At 40.3% G+C, this 20,027-nt stretch overlaps 2 protein-coding genes across 2 annotated transcripts in view; both read left to right on the top strand.

The window, feature by feature from the left end:
* The window catches only part of LOC140939038 (uncharacterized), a 63,887-nt gene extending 47,172 nt beyond the window's left edge, over nucleotides 1–16,715 (top strand). Inside the window, exon 2 of the mRNA XM_073388596.1 lies at nucleotides 15,365–16,715. Within this exon, the coding sequence (XP_073244697.1) occupies nucleotides 15,400–16,500 (1,101 nt within the window). The 5' untranslated portion in view covers nucleotides 15,365–15,399 and the 3' untranslated portion in view covers nucleotides 16,501–16,715. The remainder of the gene's footprint in view (nucleotides 1–15,364) is intronic.
* LOC140937649 (uncharacterized) lies at nucleotides 3,660–7,873 on the top strand. Its single transcript, XM_073387204.1, has 3 exons — nucleotides 3,660–4,829; nucleotides 5,976–6,498; nucleotides 7,069–7,873. Exons 1-3 carry the CDS (start codon nucleotides 3,760–3,762, stop codon nucleotides 7,369–7,371), a joined length of 1,896 nt encoding a protein of 631 aa, XP_073243305.1. The 5' UTR covers nucleotides 3,660–3,759; the 3' UTR covers nucleotides 7,372–7,873.
* Nucleotides 16,716–20,027: the final 3,312 nt, after the last annotated feature.

Raw genomic sequence — 20,027 nt, 5'->3', positions numbered from 1 at the left:
ACGACCCTGATACAAAGCTTTCTAAATTTGGGTAAAACGTTTTTCCGAATGTCTCGCATATGAACAATTGCATAGACCTGATTCTTGGCAAGGCTTTTTGTATATTTATCTTCTTTCAGTTCCCAGATTCTAGACTTTCTGTATTAAAAGGTTTCCATTTTTATTTCTGCTTTCTCACGTGGGTGAAAACCGAGAATATATTTGTAAGACATTACCAACAAGCGACTCACCCTGCGTAACTTTTCTTAAGTGCAGCTGTGTATCTGTCGACTACCGAGCGAGCTTCTCGTTCTTCCAAAGGAAATTCAGCCAAAAATGCTGCCCTTCCCCTTGTTATTCCATCGACACTTGAATAGGGTAAAGTGTACGTTTTGTGGGCATGTTTATAAACTCCATGACTGTGTTTAAAACCGGCTACGTTTGCCGGATTAAGAAGATAACTGGGTTTGTAATCGCAAAAATTTAATGCATTCCTCACTGCTGAGCTTTCTAAGTAATTGATCCTCTCCGGCTTCAAGAGTTCGCTTGCAAATTTAAGGCGTACTTATTCACAAGCAAGTAAGTCAGGCAAATCGTCATCGTAAACTTTCATTTCAGCCATGTCACTGTCATTTTTGAACAGAGCAAAAAAGTCCCCAGGGATAACTTCAAAGACATTTTTATCGGGTCTTTTCCAGGCAAGTTTTACTTGAGGACCATTATTATTTCTTATTTCGCCCCGGGCATACACTATGTCTATATAATACGCATGTTGGGCTAACAACTTCACACTTAAGTTAGAAGATTCTAGAGATTCATCTTGAAGCTTGCCTGTTGGGTAGCCGTGTGCGATTTTCGCTCCCCCTTTCCAACTAATGCCTTTACTAAGCCAAAACTCCTCAAATCCATTAGTCTCAAAAGAGAAAAAATATTCCCCAGTCACATTGGGTCGAAAAAAACCCAGCAAGTGAAGGTCGGTAACTTGTTTTGCATTTGAAGAGATGTTAACATTGTCCACGATGGCTCGTCTATCTGGTGCCTTGGGAAAGATTGGAAAATTGCAAAGTTTTTCGAGACTTTGTAGGCACCTCCCTTCCCATGTATGCCGATTCAAACCTTTAAAGAAGCAGTTTGTTTTCGTGTCGGTTTCAACTTCATTCACCAGCAACTGTTCCGGGAGCGCCTTAGTACGTTGGCGACCAGACCAAGAGAAAAGAACCAAAATTATATAAGCGACGGTGAGGCCAACAGCCATCACAAATGACGTCTTAATACGAGATATGCTCACAAATGATGTCTTAACGCGAGACATACTCTACCATCAGCAGGTTTTCTTAGGCGTACTGCATTCACTCTCTGATGTAACGACCGCATACCTGGTTGTTTCCATGTATGTTTCGAAGAAGGCAGTCTTTCATTGATCAATCTTACAAAAGAATCATTAGTCCGTAAACAACGGAAAAGCTTGGCTGCCTTTGACCATAATCTATCAATGTTAGCTTTAGTTCCAACTTACTTAAACTATGGATGGAGAGAAAGGTGAGAGAAAAAAAACCGTCATCGAATGCGTTTTTAAAAAGTTTCACTTCCACTAGTTCCCTGGCCGGCCAAATTAAATGACATTTGGAAACGGCGAGTTACACTGATCAAATAAATTAGCGATGCGGCACTGCAAGCACACTTTTCGGACGCCTTTGTTTAGTTCTCAGTGAGGCATACTATTTAAAATTTGATTTTTTTTTTCGTTATTGCAACGTGGGGGAAAAGAAATGTAGTACTGAAATTCTATCGGCCAATCAGGAATGTCGTTTGCTCCGTCCGATGGCAGACGGAGTTTAAAAATCTCTTAGGGTTAATTTTCTGTCTGTCTTCTTTCCCTCGCTAACTCTCCATCGTTCTCTCGTTTGACCTCGGTTCATACATACATACATAACTCTATTTAAATCGGATTTTAGAGTAGCCAAAGCCGTATCTCCGATTAATTACATAAATACAACATCACACTTAATTAGTTTTAGAACAAACTGAGGCCTGAAGGGCCAAAAAACGTTTTTTAGACCGGGCTACCTCCTTAGCTCAGGGTCTGGATGACCCCCCCCGCCCCCCCCCCCCCCCCCCTTACTTTTCTGAAGGTCTAGATCCTCCACTGGTAAAACTAAACGTCTAATTTAAGAAACTATGGGAAAAATGTAAACGTCTAAATTTCTTCAGACTACAGTCGAACCTCCACGTGCTACCACCTGTCGTAAGCGACCACCTCTCTCATAAACGACCGCCAATCCAAAACACCAAAATTTTCTCAAGCAAAGCCGTACAGTTGGAACTCTCTAGTAAACGACAACTTCCTATAAGCGACCGCGACCACCTTTTTGGGCCTGATGGTTAATGTTTTTCCATTGTTTTTAACCTCTTGTAAACGACCACTCGACTCAGTCTTTGATCTCTATTTCGCTGTGTGCACTACGTTACTTATAATATACGAAGAACTTTAGTGACAACATGGAACAACAGATATCATAACTTAGACATCTTTCATAAAGTAGATGTGCCTGGACATCTTCTTGGAAGAGACCCTCTTCGGTTCGATTCTTGTAAACGACCACCTGGCGTAAGAGACCACTATTGCATATATTGCATATTGGGTGATCGCTTACGGGGGGTTCGACTGTAGTGGTATTATTGTATTTTAGTTTTTTTACGGAGAACTCATACCATTGTCCTGTCTAAATTAAATAAGCCCCCTCCTACCCCCCTCCCGCCACCCCTCTCTTTAAAAGGGGTTGAAATAAATAAGCCCTTCCCGGGGCGGGGGGGGGGGGGGCGTGGGGGGCTTAGCATTTACGGTACTTTAAATTTTTCGTCAATATAACGGGGATCTTTGCATGGAAAAACTGCCCTGCTGTCGGTTAAGGTTCCAACATTTTCAAAGTTGAAAGTTAAAGGAGACTAGTACGTCTCGGCGGTCTCGGCAACTCTGACTGATTAAAAAGTTCACAGCTAATACGTGTTACATGACCGCTCAATTGAAGTTTGCCGTTGAGCTTACTAATATTAAGTACAGAGAAAGATTTTGGTTCGTTTTCCACACTGTACCCCCAAAATACGAGTCCCTGACAAAAGGAATGACGTACAGTGCGGGCGGCGAGAGCTGCGAGTTTTAAGATGATACCAGTGGGCCCAGTAAGCTACTCCCAGTAACTATAGGCAGGAGCCGATTACTTACCTTAATTTTTAAGGACTCCAGGAACTGTGACTATGATAGTTTACATGAGCGGCAATTAACCGTAAGAGATTTTTAAACTCCGTTTGAAAGCGGACGGAGCAAACGGCATTCCTGATTGGCCGATAGAATGTCAGTACTACATTTCTTTTCCTTTACGTTGCAATAACGACGAAAAAAAAATTAAATTGTTAAATAGTATGCTTCACTGAAGACTAAACAAAGGCGTCCGAAAAATGTGCTTGCAGTGCCGCATCGCTGATTTATTTGATCAGTCTCGCAGTTTCCAAATGTCATTAAATCTCTGGCCGGTCAGGGAACTCTTGAAGTGAAACTTTTTAAAAACACATAGTTTAAGTAAGTTACAACTAAAGCTAACATTGATATATTATGGTCAAAGGCAGCCAAGCTTTTCCGTTGTGACGGACTAATGATTCTTTTGTGGAAATATATTTGGAAACAACACGTTCGTGACGTCAGAGAGTGCAGAAGGCAAATGAATATAAATGAAATAATGCACTATCAGACTGTGGCTATGAAAAACCTGCTGACGGTAGAGTATGACTCGCGTTAAGACATCATTTGTGAGCATATCTCGTATTAAGACGTCATTTATGATAGCTGCTGGCCTCACCGCCCTGTATGTAATTTTGGTTCTTTTCTCTTTCTCTGGTCGCCAACGTACTAAGGCGCTCCCGGAACAGTTGCTGGTGAATGAAGTTGAAACCGACACGAAAACAAACCAGTTCTTTAAAGGTTTGAATCGGCATACATGGGAAGGGAGGTGCCTACAAAGTCTCGAAAAACTTTGCAATTTTCCAATCTTTCCCAAGGCACCAGATAGACGAGGCATCGTGGACAATGTTAACATCTCTTCAAATGCAAAACAAATTACCGGCCTTCACTTGCTGGGTTTTCTTCGACCGAATGTGACTGGCGAATATTTTTTCACCGTTGAGACTAATGGATTTGTGGAGGTTTGGCTAAGTAAAAGCATTAGTTGGAAAGGGGGAGCGAACATCGCACACGGCTACCCAACAGGCAAGCTTCCCAAAGATGAATCTCTAGAATCTGCTAACTTAAGCGTGAAGTTGTTAGCCCAACATGCGTATTATATAGACATAGTGTATGCTCGGGGCGAAATTAGAAATAACAATGGTCCTCAAGTAAAACTTGCCTGGAAAAGACCCGATAAAAATGTCTTTGAAGTTATCCCTGGGGACTTTTTTGCTCTGTTCAAAAATGACAGTGACATGGCTGAAATGAAAGTTTACGATGACGATTTGCCTGACGTACTTGCTTGTGAATCAATACGCCTTAAATTTGCAGGCGAACACATGAAGCCGGAGAGGATCACTTACTTAGAAAGCTCAGCAGTGAGGAACGCATTAAATTTTTGCGATTACAAACCCAGTTATCTTCTTAATCCGGCAAACGTAGCCGGTTTTAGACAATATCAAGGAGTTCGTAAACATGTCCACAAAACGTACACTTTACCCTATTCAAGTGTCGATGGAATAACTAGGGGAAGAGGAGGGGCAGCATTTTTGGCTGAATTTCCTTTGGAAGAACGAGAAGCTCGCTCGGTAGTCGACAGATACACAGCTGCACTTGAGAAAAGTTACGCAGGGTGAGTCGCTTGTTTATAATGTCTTACAAGGATACTGCTTTGTCAACAATGAAAGGCAGCACAATCGCAAGTATTTTTCTGGGGGGAAGGGGTTCTAAGAAATGTTATAGTGACAGGAGCCTGTATAGTCTCCTGATAATAATGACTATTAGTAAAATCCAACTAGCCCTATATGGAACGAGGAAATCCAAGCTGAGAGTTAAGAGTGAACTATACTGTGACACTTTTTGACTGGAATCATTTGGCAAATACATAATAGTTCTTTGTTAAACGTGTTACTGTACAGTTTTTGCTTTGTTTTATTTTTTAACTCCCCCGGGGGCTTATATTTGGAGGGGCGATTTAACGGAGGGTTTTTTGCGTTACGAGTTTGGGGGGCTAATACTTGGAAGGGCTTATTTTCGGAATTTTAAGGTATTTCCCAAGATTTTCCAAAATTTCAAACATCTCTCCCTCTAATATTTTAAAAACACTTGAGAAATAACCCAAAAATAGACCTTTTTACCGATACGGCGGCCATATTGAGTTAATTCGATTTAAGGAGTAATATAGGATGTCCAGGGGGCATGAGCACATTTCGTTTGTATTTTCGAGCGGTTTTCGGGACATTTTTTCTTAAAGTCTTCCTAGAATAAGATTGTAATGGGAGAAAAGATCCTTGAGCCGTGTTTGGATGTAATAATGATCACCTTTTTCTAGTTTAGTATTAGAAATATGGTCTTTCACCGCATATTTCTCGGGGAAAAGGCGATCATTATTACATCCAAACACAGCACAAGGATCTTTTTTCCCATTAGAATCTTATTCTAAGAAAACTTTAAGAATAATGTCCCGAAAAGCGCTCGAAAATACAAATGAAATGTGCTCATGCCCCCTGGGCATCCTATAGTACTCCTTAAATCGAATTAATTCAATATGGCCGCCGCATCGGTAAAAAGGTCTATTCTCAAAAATTAATTGAACCAAGGACTCCCATTATGGCTCTTAATGAATTAAAAATTGATGATTAAATATTTAAGAAAAAGGACGGAAATATTCAAAAAACAGCCCCTAGACTGCCCCCTTAATAACAAGCTCGCGGTGAAAAGCGTTTATTTAACACATAAGACAGTACTTGATAGATTAACAGTTTCCTTTAAACTGCAGGAAATACAAATTCAACACCATCAAGCGCGTAGAGATGAAAGACGATCCTAAGAAAGGGAAGAGATATCTACTTGAGCTTGTCATTAAGGATATCACTGATGGGACACACTACTTCTTGTCAGAATATGTCTTTGTTCCTCATGGAAAAAACGCTTCTTTTTTATGTTATCCTGACGCTCTGCAGTGGAACAGGACAGTTGATGTCTACTTAATACTCACGGCTAAGAATCTGGGTCGATGGGTTCATCATTTTATAAAGAACGTTGAAAAGATCGTGCAAGAAACAAATGATGATCATTTGCACGTTGTTATATATGACTTTGGAAGCCCCGATATTGATATTAAAAAGGCTTTACAAAGAAGCATCTTAAAGAATTACCATTTTATCATAAATCCTGGACCCTATTCGAGGACTAAGTCCTTCAGTGAGGCTATAAAATCGGTTGATGATCCAGACGCTATTGTTGTTACTATAGATCTTCATCTTGATATTGGAAGTCAGACCATAAGTGATATACGTAAGGTAAGATTTCTGCCAATATAAGCCTACACCGTCCATAATGTAATCCGGATAAATCTGAAAATGACGTCTTCGCCTCGAAAACGTTTTAAAAGGTTTCCCCCAACACTGTTAATTTGGACATCATGCTGTGACTATGAAGTAATTACCAAATATGACCGGGATCGGGATTGACCGATAAAAACGTTCGGGATTTCGGGATAAAGGGAAAATTTTGGTCGGGATGGTGGGATTTAAAAACCCTATTGAGGACCCTTGCTTATAGAAGGGTAGTCCACACATTTCAAATTGATCCGGGTAATTGTGGACGGCGTCATGGATAGCTAGAAGAGAGTGACTTTCAACCATCTTAAACATACTAAAAATAACAGTTTTTCTTGCCAGTTTCTGTACCACTTTAACTAAAGTGTTTAATGTTCCGGCAGAGTAGTTGGCACGCGAGGCTTTTCTTGGGTCACAATAAACCATAAGGTAGTTACTAATCTACGGGAGAATTAACTTAGTAACAGGTAAACATCGTCCTCCGATTGGTCTTTCACCGTCGTCTAATCAATTACCTTATTTTGATTTCAGCATTGTTTCAAAGGAAGGACAGTCTACGCTCCTCAAATCATCTTTCTGCATTGTGGTGGAAATAGCAATATGCCCCTAGGCGTCTGGTATCACTATAGTTATGGCACGATAGCAATGTACAAAAGGGATTGGGAATCCTTCGGAGGGTTTTCAAAAAATTTCTTCAACAAAGACACGTGGGGTGGTGAGGACTGGGATATAATTGACGGTGCAGTTAAGGGAGGACTGGAAATAGAACGCAAGCGTGCGCCATGGATTTTTCACTACCAACACAACAAAGCGGGAATGTGGCAAAGAAATTAGATGACCTCCTTTTGTTTTTGTTTTGAAGTTATTGTACTAGCCACTGTATTTTGCTTTATTGCCTGTTGAATGTACTAAATAAATTTCACTCAAGTAATATTTACTTCAAAAAAACTACAAAAGCATTGAATATACTGCTGATACTCCGGTCTAGAAAAAAAAAAGAGAGAACGGCGGCAGCTCTGTCAACACTGAATAGAACAAACTTTCCAACTTGGTGACATTCATTAGCAACCGCAATTTCATCGCACTTAGTAATCCCCGTTTACAGAGGCTTTTATTGTATATATTTTCCTTAGTTAAGCTTAGCAAGTCGATTGTATCTTATTTTTTAGAAATTTATTTCCAAGACTGTTATATATTCTCTGTAATAAGTCAAATATTTTTATTTATTTTATTTTTTAGAAACACCATTATTGTAAAGTGCCATTGAGCTCACGGAAATGGCGCTATATAAATTCTTGCGTTATTATTACTTACCATAAATGCGGTTGGCAGTTGACTGACTTTTCTAGTGTTGTTGCTGTTCAGGTGGCTGACGTTGCAGGGGCGGATCCAGGATTTTTTTTAGGAGGGGGTGCACTCGTCTCTTGCTCTACTTCAACACCAATAAACCACTTTTTTTTCCGCAGAATACCAGTTGTATTAGAAAACCGCAGGTCATCTCACGGGGGGGGGGTGCGCACCCCCTGCACCCTCCCCCTAGATCCGCCCCTGCGTTGGTCGATGTTGTTGCCTTTCTGAAGTACATCAAAGCGGCGCTAGAACAATGGTTCCCCTGCGGCGAATCTCGACTTCTGGCATTAACCAATGAAACGTTAAGCGAGTATGCCAATGGGGTCAGCAATTTACTGATAATTGGCCCCCCAAAAATTGGCCAGAAATAAAATAAAACTTCCTTAACTTAAAATTAAGAAAACACCAAATAAGTATAGCATATTTTTGCTGTGACCGAGCTGCTCTGGGGACAAGAATGCGTGTCGTCTCATTTAAATGAATAAAACTCCCCTGGGGCGATTTTTTCTTTCGGCCATTCAGCTCTAAATACGTTTCTTAAACCATATGCAAATGTTGCGGCAAGATTTACTGTGTTACTCCGGACATTGTTTATTCGAAAGCTCTTTTCCTCTCCTTGGACAAGGATAAAAAAGTTATAAGAATTTCTGAGAACGAGTGATAGGTAAGTTTACATTTCAGAACAAAGACTGGCGAATGCAGAAGTACGCGCAGAGACGACAGCGCAACGTTTGAAAACCCGTGATTTGCCAAAAAATTACAAACCTTAAAAAAGATTCTTAATTCGGGAGCTCTTTTCCTCTCTTTGGATAAGGAAGAAAAGGTTGTAAGGATTTTGCAAGCGAGTGAAAGGTAAGTTTAGATTTCAGAACAGTGAGTGGTGAATCCAGTAACGATTAGAGATGACAGCGCTTTGCTCGAAGACCCGTGACACGGAGGAAAAAAATTTTAAAACTTCAAAAGCATTCTTATTTCGGGAGCTCTTTCCTTCTCTTTGAATAAGGATAAAAATGTTAAAAACATTTTGCAAGCGAGTAATAGGTAAGTTTAGATTTCAGAACAGTGAGTGGTGAATCCAGTAACGATTAGAGATGACAGCGCTTTGCTCGAAGACCCGTGACACGGAGGAAAAAAATTTTAAAACTTCAAAAGCATTCTTATTTCGGGAGCTCTTTCCTTCTCTTTGAATAAGGATAAAAATGTTAAAAACATTTTGCAAGCGAGTAATAGGTAAGTTTAGATTTCAGAAAAAAGGAGTGGCTAATGATGAAACGCGAGACGACAGCGCTTTGCTCGAAGATTCGTGACATTCGCCAACAATTCAAACCTGCAAAAACAAACAAAACAGTCAAAATTTTGAGATCAAATTACACACTCAAAATTTTCTACAAAACATTCGTCAACCACATGTATACTGCTACGGCAAAAAGCTCATCTCGACTCGGTTAACGCTAGTTTCCACGCACATCGAAGCTATCATTGACAGCGTGGTCAGTTACTTGTACGAATTTCCTTTCCTTATATTTGTACATATCAAGTGGAGGAAAAAAATTCGGGGCAAGATTTCCGTATAACCCCATACATTAATTATGCATTCATCCGTTGTCCAAAGGGAAAAAGTATATTAAGGACTGAAAATTACCATGAGAATAGCTTGGGCGCTTTCCATTCAACCCAAAATTCCGGTAATTTCGGTTGGTACATCAAATGGAACGGACCATTTCGGTTTGGTCCGACCAGAATATTCGGGACCAGCTTTGAAGGTGGTCCACTGTGACCGGTCTGGTCATTTTGGTCGGTCGGACCAAAATGTCCCTTTCCATTTGCCAAAATAGTTGTCCCCAGTACCGCTCTTTTCTATCCTGCTTACAAGACCAAGTAGTTTGCAATGGAAAGTGAAGTGCTGTGAGTAAAGCATGACATCTCAAAGAGTTTGAATCAGTTGCAATTTTTTTCGATTTTTGATATTTGCTGTTAACAGTGTCAAATAACTGACGCAAAACGACACGTAGGTGAAAAAAAGTGTGTGAGATAATCAAGCTACAATTGTATAAAAGTCCGTGAGAATCAGCGTTGTCTGAAACCTGTACGTCGACGATATTTAACTAAAGCAATTTATCGATTAAGCTGAAATGAATACAACAAAGCCTGGCTGAATACAAATTGGCTAAAACACCGAATTTATTTACCGTACAGTTCCAGGAATTGCTTCGAATCGTTCGAATATTCTGAGAAACGTATCGCTTCAATTCACAAGAATTTTTTACCTTGGCTTGCATTCATAGGCTTTCTACACGAAATAGGATTCCTCCGCCTTTAGTTTTCCACCGCCCCTTTTCGACAGTCGAGTGTTCTTTAGGATATAAACAGTATTTACTTTTCTCTTTTAGAGCGTAATTATGAGTGTGCTGAGAAGCCACAATAACAAAACGCGCGGTGGCTTGGGTCGGGTCTGTGCAACCGGCATGTACCGTTCCATTGAGCACGTGAAGTTTCCGAAATTTCAAACCGGAATTTTTGTTGAATGGAAAGCGCCCCTTTTTTTGCTGAGTCATAGCATATGGCATCATTGCAAACGAGGCTGCGTGGACTGGATACTGCTCCACTGTTTAATACTTGTTGAAAAGCTCTTTCTACTAATTTCATCTCAGTGCACTGTCCTTAAAAACTGAAAATTAATGCCCTACCATTAGCGAGTTGTAACCATTTAGTGGGTATTTTAGAATTGTGGAAAGCCAAGTTTTGACGACAGTGGAGTCTTTTGCAAGATATCGCGTGACCCTGCTGGCAGACACTTAACTTTTTCTGAGTGAACGCACATTGAAAAGCCATGGGATTTCGCCGCGTGAGAAACTTAGACATGGGACTGAAAGTTTCGAAGATACCGACCACTTTCTACTTTATAGTTCGCGGCCAACCTTTCCAAAAAATAACGGTCAAAGCTTATCTTGAAATTCTGGACGGCATGTTACGCTTGAATTCAGCGATGTTGATGATAATCATTCTATCCAGGAGCAGCTATTACCGAAAGCTAAAAATAAACAAATTAAAGTAAATTGAGTCACGAAAATGTGCTTTGCAGTTTTATTTCCTGTTGTCTGTTTCCACGGCGAGATACCTGGTTCATTTAGGCTGAAACCATTTATGGATAGGGATTGATTTTTGCTGGATTAGTTTCCGCTGCGTTTCCATCACTATTTCACAATTTGGAACTCGCATTGTTCGCATTCATCCAAACCAAGAGCCATAATAGGACTATTATGGCTCTTGTCCACTGACCCATTAACACATGACATCACTAAAAATTCAAACTAAAAAACTATCGATCCTACCGAGATTTTACTTTCACGATGCATTAGAGCAGCTGAAAACTAATTGTCATACAAATTTTCGTTTCAAAAGGGTTCTTAGTTTTGTGATAGAGTAAGCTTGAATTTCTAAACTTTTGCGTGACGCAGCATTTACATGACGGCCAAAAGAGCTGTCATGTAGGTTAAAAACATGACTTATTTCAGGAAATTTTTCTATCTAAACATTTCGTGTATTAGAAGAAGTATTGCTTTAATGTTTATGAGTTTCTCGAAGAATAAATTCACGCTCTTGTAGCAAAACTCGGTAACAGATGTTTCTGTTGGTTTCCGTCCGCCATGTTGGAGCTCATCCAGGTCAGCACCAGCGTGGCGTCTCCACACAAACCTCTATAAGTTTGGGTAAAACATTTCTTCAGATATCTCGTACACGAAATATTCCTTTGACCTGAATCTTGGCGAGGGTCTTTGCATATGTACCTTCTTTCATTTCCCAGATTCTGGACTTTATCTATTGAACGGTTTTGATTTTTATTTTGATCTATTTTGAATGGCGTGACACTGAAAACCAGCAATAGGGCATTTATTAAACAGAAGTTTAGCTGACATGCCAACGGGCATGCCAACCGCAGCCCTCTTCTTAATTATTAATCCCTAGGCATGAGTTCCTAGCAATTCCTAAAATTATAAGCGATTTTTGTGGAAGTTTACTACAATGCCTTTAAATTTCGATTCAATAATAGCGACAATGCATGAATGGAAATTGTGGGGAGTATGAAAACAAAAGATTTTATAATTTACAGATGTGTAGGAAAGGAGTCGAGAACTGAGAATTAAGTTGAGACGGACTTGCTTTTCATGTCTTGTCACTGGCCTAAGCTGCAATAGGCATATACAAGCAGCCTTAGTAATTCCAAGGTCAAAATTCACACATTTTATTCTCAGGGATCCCTAGGATATTCCTAAGAATTCCTAAATCTCTTTTGAAGGGTTTTTTCAGATTGATTTGAAATTTGGGAGTGGGTTTTTTTTGACAAAACCGATAGATCCAAAGTTAACCCTGGGAAAACCCTCTTATAGCAACGGAGAGAACCAGCAGCAAACTGAAACCACGTGAGGTGTCGACGCCTTGAACCCAGGTTGGCAAAAAGCGCTTTGCACTATTACCAAAAATAGGTTTTGTCATCTTAGACTCCCCGCGTGGCTCATTCTGGCATTCCGCTCAAAGGCTTTGTATGAGCAACATGCGTTTCCGATATGAGAATTGTTCATAAAATTCGCAATGAGCGTTTTTAAAATATTTTGGGCTTTATTCTAAAATGTAAAAGGCCAGGGAGCAAAAACAGGTCCAACTAACTCAAATAAAGGGACCTGATCAAATAAGGCTACTGAAATCTGATCTCTAATTCTGTGTCAGTCAGACAGCACTCGATGCACAGAAACATGACATTTCTGGCTGTGTAATACTCCAAAACCGAAATTGCTAAGGCTAAAATCGGGTTTGTATTCGCTTTTCGCAAGCCTGTGGCGGGATTTCTAAGCTGAAAAGAACACCAACATTAGCACAAACCGGAAGTTGTACATTATGGGTGTGTTCCTTTCGGTGAATCCAAAAACGGATTTTAGATCTAAGAACGGATTTCGCGTTCCTTTCGGCAAATCCAAATCCGGATTTTTGATCTGGTGAATCCTTTTTGAAAAAGGATTCATTGGATTTGAAATCCGAAGAATCCAAATCCAGATTAACGGATTAGTGATCTACGCTGTTCCATTCACAGTGGATCCGAAATTAGTCAGATGATCCAGCGGTATTTCCAGTTGAAGTATTCCCATAGAGGCCGTAGAGTTTCCTCGTTGCTGTCATTTGCCGCAAAACATCTGAAAACATTAGAAGATTGTTCCTGGTACATTAAAATATCCATGAAATCAGAAATAAGTAGTAACAAATGAACTGCTATCTAACTACAAACTCGCTTGTAGACGCGACAGGCACTCGATCGTGTTACATAAAAAAATCCGAGCTATGGAACTGGATCAAACTGGCCGACATTCTTTAGATGATTTTCAATTTTAATGCGCTTCTTTCTTTGTCTGTTTTATATGTTCCATCGTCGCTATTCGAACTGCCGACCACTAAATTCTGCACGGTATAATCGCATAATTTGTCAAACAGTAGAAAACACGTCTTTTTTTGAGAGGCTGTCGTGCATATTGCACGCGTTGGCGAAAGGTTACCAAGGTTACAAATCCAATTTCGGATTTCACGTTCCTTTTGACCGCGAAATCTGGCAAATCTAGGATCAAAAATCCGTTTTTGGATTCGCCGAAAGGAACACACCCTTAAGTTTGTTCTGTTGTTGTGCGGCCAGATAGGTACCATACAGAATATGCAGAACGAGGTATGCAAAATGGCCTTAGAGGTTCACTCTAAAGGAAGTGACCTTGCTGTGAAGGGAGAACTCGGACGTTTTTCTTCTTCAGGGGAGCAAGGGTGGCGCATTGGTGAGAGCACTCGCCTTCCACCAATGTGGCCCGGGTTCAAATCCCGGCGTCGACACCATACGTGGGTTGAGTTTGTTGTTGGTTCTCTCCCTTGCTCCGAGAGATTTTTCCCCGGGTAGTCCGGTTTTCCCCTCTCCTCAAAAATCAAAAACACTTCCAAATTCCAATTCGATCTGGAGCGCACGGACACGTTTAAACGATTTCATATGAACTCTTAAGTGCTTCGTGGGAAAAAACCAATTTACAATTTTAATTTTAGTTTTTAAGTACTTCTTTAGGTTACTTACCTTACAAAATAACCAAATTTTAAACAGCGCCCTACAGATAAACATCCATTTAAATAATCTTCGTTTACTACTGTAAGGCACCTATTACAATTTACCAAATTAAGTGATTATACTTCAAATCTACCACCTTGACTACAGGACAATTCCTCTCCTGGTTAGAATGTTTAAAAGAAATTTGTTTAAAGAATACCAGGAATATTGGTCGAAAAACTTGAACAAGGATAAATTCGACTCCTCAGTTGGAAATAAGTCTGTATAGTGAACTGAAAAACGAAGTGAGATTTCAATCTTATCTTGATTCAATAAAGAACCTTGAGACAAGAGTGGCAGTAACCAAAATGCGATTTCTTGTCACTCGCTACCTAATCTGGGCGATACAAGAAGATACCCAGAGTTGAGAGGCTTTGCCACCTTTGTAATAGATCCGAAATATGCGATGAATTCCACTATTTGTTGAAATGTATTCACTCATCACTTTCTCATATAAGGGGTATCTTCTTGGAGAGCCTATACTTGATAAACAGTAATTTTACGAATATGTCTTGCAAGGCACTATTTTTATATATCATGTCTATGTGCGATGAAAACATATTCTAAATTGTTATAAATCCGAACTCTAATTAAACTTTCTTACCATACAAGTAGCGTAGAAGCCGTACATAGCCAAGTAATTTTTCTTTTATGATAATATTCAATATACAGTTGTTGTCCCTTTCTTACTTACTTAACTTTTATTTTACTTTGTTTCATTTGTCATTGTATTGACTGTTTTGGTACTGAAATCTTCATGTCGACTAAATCAATAAAGTTGTTGTTGTTTATATCCTGTAGTACCAAGTGGCATAATATAACCACTCGAAAAAAAAAATTGGGCAACCGTTGCTGGTAAATTTAACCAAATGCACCGTTTTATGAACAGCTTTGAAGCCCTGCTCTCCATGTATTTCTTAGTTAAGTGCCGTTATAACTTAATTTCGCCCACAGTAATAATGGCACCGCAAAAGAAATAAAATCACTCATCTGTACAGTTTTTTTCCAAGTTCAAAGTTGTCTTGGCACACGTTGATTATTTTAGGATATATGTCGTGCAAATCAAGCTGGATTTTGTTTCATTTGACGGTAAAAAATCTTCAAAGACGACAAAATTCATTGGCGAACGTGCCTTTCCCATACAAAACTCTTATACTGGTCAGGTTCAATGTCTGAGTCACAGCAAAGACCAGAAATTTGTGACGTCATTAGTGCAAAGCGTTGTTTATGAAGGGCGAGTGCTGCTACACCACCAGGGCCTAAACCTTGCTTTGAGTTGGTTATATTATTTTGTGTGATGTCAAGAGACACCTTCCTGACTTTTTATTTGTGTCCATTTATACCTTGTAGATAAAATTCTTCCTTAAAGCCTTACTCAAGCTAGAATGAACTTAAGCAGGAGGTACGTTTGGCTTCTTGCCATCTTGATTGGTTCATTCTTTGGTTACTTGATATTCAAGTCACGCTACACAATTCCTTATTCATCCAAACTTCAGGCCGGTCAAAATCATGGTGGAGCAAGGACTGTAAACGCCACGGAAGGTGTTGCTACCAGCACTAAAGAAATTGTAGCTACGGAAATTCCAGGTGATGAACGTTTCCAAATCGGCCATTATGTTTCTAGACTTAACTCTTCTATAATTGGAAAAGAGTTCAATTTTGATAATTCAACTCTAGCTGTAATAAGAAGAGTTCTTCGGAATCAAACATTCAAGCGAAAGCCAATCGAGTCCATTGATGTCAAGACGCCATTTTTAGATCTCGTGACTCCTGTGACCGCATGTTCGAGTAACCACTACGGCGAATTCAAACCTCACTTAGAAGATTTTAGAAAGAGTTTCCCTGGAACGAAATGTTTTTTCTACGATCTTGGACTAAGCGATGAGCAGATCAATGAAGTTAAAAACATGTCTGACCTAGTGTACAGAAAATTCGACTTTAATGTGTATCCTGAGCACGTTCGTTACCTGCGAAATTATGCCTGGAAACCGTTGATAATTCAAGAAATGCTCTCTGAATTTGATGGAACAATGTGGTTTGATTCATCTGTCAAATTCTTAGGAAACCTAACCAGTAATGTAATAGAACTTATGTCCCGCCACAATACAGGCGCAGTGTTTTATCTCGACTCAACCCACCACTCTATAGTAGCCGCTACTCAACCGGGCATGCTTGAATACTTTCCGATGATGAAAGAAGGCGCAGTTAAGGACATGCTTCAGGCCAGTGCAGTGGTTTACATAAACAGGGATGAAGTACAAAGGCACATAATGAAATGGGTTGTGATTTGCGCCCTCAAAAAGGACTGTATCGCACCGCCCGGTTCAAAATTGTTTTGTGGGTTTAAGTTTCCTCGAGACGGGTTTGGGGGCTGCCACAGATATGACCAGTCTCTGCAAAATATCCTTGTTTCGAACGCTTATAACCATGAACACGAGAAATATCAGTACTGGAGTAAAAATTTTGCCGTTATGGCCCGGGGGTAACTTTCCTTTAGAAACTCGCAAAGGAAAGACTGTTTCTTGATCATTGTAAATCACACGTCTATACAATTCATGGTTATACTTGGAAACATGGCATCCGACAAACAAGTCTTAAATTAGAAACCAGCAATGTTGTGTTTGCCTACCCCGTCAATTTGGTTAAAGATTTTTAATGTGAATATCAATGTAGAAAAACTACGATCATGGATAAATTTGCATTTATTCTGTGACGCTTAGCTAAACAAGCCTTATCCCCCAGTCCGGGCCATAACCATTTCTGGATATCGGTTTTTTGCCTTGTGATTGGTTGAGGTGAAAACCAAAACAAAACAAACTTGACCGAGAAACTGGAAATAAGTAGACGTTGAATAATTTTTTTGGATGGCAGCCACTTGCGGCAATCGGCCGAAGCAAAATTCAGTAATAAACCACCGCGCGGAAAGACAGCCGATAGAAAAATACTTTATTTACTTGAAACATTAAGCATACAACTCTTGTCATCATGATCTTGTCAAGTGATCATGAAGAGTGAAGCGGATTCTTTCCAGTACAAATTCATCATTTGAACGTTTGGACGTCGTGGTCTTCTACCCGCGGAGCCAAAGAAAATGCATTAAGTGCTTCACACCAGAGATCAGATCCGGATCTTGTGTCTTATGGAGGGTGTCGACCGATATGTCGGTCGACTCTCTGTCGACATCGGTCGATATATCGGATCATTTTCATTTTCTGGGCAACCGAGCACCGATGCGTATTACATAGAGGTCGCGAGGTCGGTTATTTATCGATCGAGTACCGGTCGACTGTCGATCGAGCACCGATCGTGCTTCGGTCGAGTATCGGTCGATCTGTGGCCGATAGTCGGTCTTTTGAAAGTGAAGAATGATCATCGCAGTAAATTTTCCAATTTAAGCAATTGGAAAGAAGAAGCCTAAAAAAAAAAAGGCCCCCACCGGATTCGAATCCCGTTGAAGCCCTGATTTTTTTCAGGCTTCTTCTTTCCAATTGCTTAAATTGGAAAAATTACTGCGATGATCATTCTTCACTTTCATCTACAACCGCAGTTCAAAAATGAATTATTTCATATATACTTCACATCACAGTCGGTCTTTGGTCGTCTTTTCTTCACCGACGGATCACCAACATATCAATGACATTTCACCGACACTCTGCCGACACCTCGGTCGACCGTCATCAGTACAAGAACTAGAGATCAGCCGTTCTGTCAGTATCGGAGATCGCACGTATCATGACTAGTTTTCACCCGTGTCATAGTGCATAGCGAATTTTTATCCTAAATGATTGGGGCAAACAAAGGGGATCCCTACGACGAATCTACTTAAAAACCAAGATGGCGTTAAACGACAGATTTTCCTGGTGAAGTATGTACCAGTTTTACATGCCATCTACAACAGACATTGAGTTGCAGTTTCACGTTCTTTTGCTTTGCGATTTTGACCCAAATTCTTGTTAAGCCCTGGCTTAATGGCTTAAAGGCAGCTACGCCACCGGTATTAAACAAAGAGAAAAGCGCTACGGAAGAGGTCCGTATCAAAGTTGAACAGGCGGTGCCAATGCTCGACCGATACGTTACCGATACTCGACCGACGGTTCACCGATACATTACCGACACACTTCCGTTACTATCGCGGACGACTGTCAACCGACGGTAGACTGATGTTCGGCCACATATCAACCTATACTCGATCGACACTCGATCGATACTCAACATACTCAATCGACAGTCGACCGTTATGTCGACCGACAATCGATCGATTTTCGGCCGATACACGACCGATATGTCGGTCAACACCCCCAATAAGACACGTTCACAACCGAAGCTATCACCTGTTCGCTTGTTGTATCAAGTCACTCTTTGCCTTGAATTATTTCACGGAATATGACTGAGGACTAAATCCGCTGAGGCTCTAATAAGAGTAGTAAATGAGTTTCTCAGTTCGAAGTCGACATCAGAAGCAATTATCGACGACGTTATCGAGTATCCAGAATTGCAGGATATGGCCCGGACTGTCCCCAACCGACAAACGTCGAACCTTTGCATTAAAACTTTTCCTGGCAATTCAGCACTCTTTTTTGAAAAAAGAGGGGACTAAAAGGCATTTCTAAAACTGTGAGATTGTTCCAAGAAAAAAATTAGGAAGATAAGATGTAGTAACGAATATTTTTGACTATCTCAAGGACTTACGCTAGTCCACCATTGTAGTTTGTACATACCGATACACAACCTCTCAATTTGATATGATATGAACAAATGATATGAACACTCGTGAATTTTAAAGTCTTGTCGCCGGAATGCCTGTGGAGTGACCAGGCAAATCACGCGATCAGAAGTTAGTAGCCAATAGCAGGGGCGAGTGCCTTCTTGTCACACTTACTATATTCGAACCCGAGCCAAGTCAATAGTATGCTGGTTCCCATACTTTTTTACTGGTTTCTTTTCTAGATGTTCTTTGGGGTTGTGAGGGTAGTGTTTGCTAGACTACGCCGACATGACCGAAGATTTAGTTCACATGGACATGCTTTACATTGAAATCTGAACTTACTTAGTATGCAGTTAGCTTTGGACTGAAACGACGAGATAAACCAATGAAGGTTGAAAAGTCTATACAGGGCCAGGTTGAAGTAGCGAAAGAAATTTTAAAAAGAAAAAAACATAATAAGCAACTTCAGATAAAAGGTAACGGGCATAATCAATGCGAGTTTAGTAGAGTTAAAAGCATCAAAATTTAATTACAATTGAATGGCACTTAATTAATGAGATAGAATTGCAGCGATCCTGTATACGTGGGAAAAGGGGTCTGTAAACGGGGATTAATAAGTGCACCGAAATTGCTGTTGCTGATGAAGGTCACCAAGTTAATGGGAAGTTTGTACGATTCAGTGTTGACAGAGCCACGTTCCTTTATTTATTAAGATCGGAGTATCGGCACTATTTTCAATGCAGCTTTTTTGAAACAAATATTACGTGAGTGAAATTAGTATATTCAACATGGAATGCAATAAAGTGTAGTCCGCGATAATTTTTTTGTGTGTGTGACTTCGATTTCTATCGATTTCCGTTATCAATGGACATCACTCGAGGATTAAATCGATTGATTTCCGATATCGATTTCTATCGATTAACTACGCCTGGCATAAAGCGTCATTTAAGACCCTTGCAAAGGATCCTTATTAGCCATGGCCTACAACCCCTCGTGGTAAGGGGGGAGGGCGGTACTTCCTTATTAGAGGCTAATGGGGATGTGCCGCTGGATGGGGTCGCATTTTCACGACTGGATTGACTATAATGGGCTCGCATTTTCACCCCTCGGGGTGGGGGGGGGCAGTACTTCCTTATTAGAGGCTAATGAGGATGTGCCGCTGGATGGGGTCGCATTTTCAGGACTGGATTGACTATAATGGGCTCGCATTTTCAATAGAGTTACTAGATTGGGTAACACATTTCTGCGTTTTGGGGTAAGAAAGTCCTTCATATTTACGGTTAGCAAACGTACCAGAATGTTTGTACT

The sequence above is a fragment of the Porites lutea genome, chromosome 5 (assembly GCF_958299795.1).
Source record: "Porites lutea chromosome 5, jaPorLute2.1, whole genome shotgun sequence".
NCBI classification, from domain to species: Eukaryota; Metazoa; Cnidaria; class Anthozoa; order Scleractinia; family Poritidae; genus Porites; species Porites lutea.
This window is presented reverse-complemented; position numbering and strand designations above follow the sequence as displayed.

Coding starts and splice junctions, on each gene's coding strand:
- LOC140937649 (XM_073387204.1), top strand. CDS start 3,760: ATGACTCGCGTTAAGACATCATTTGTGAGCATATCTCGTATTAAGACG. Junction 4,830..5,975: donor CTTGAGAAAAGTTACGCAGG/GTGAGTCGCTTG, acceptor TTTAAACTGCAG/GAAATACAAATTCAACACCA. Junction 6,499..7,068: donor CCATAAGTGATATACGTAAG/GTAAGATTTCTG, acceptor TTTTGATTTCAG/CATTGTTTCAAAGGAAGGAC.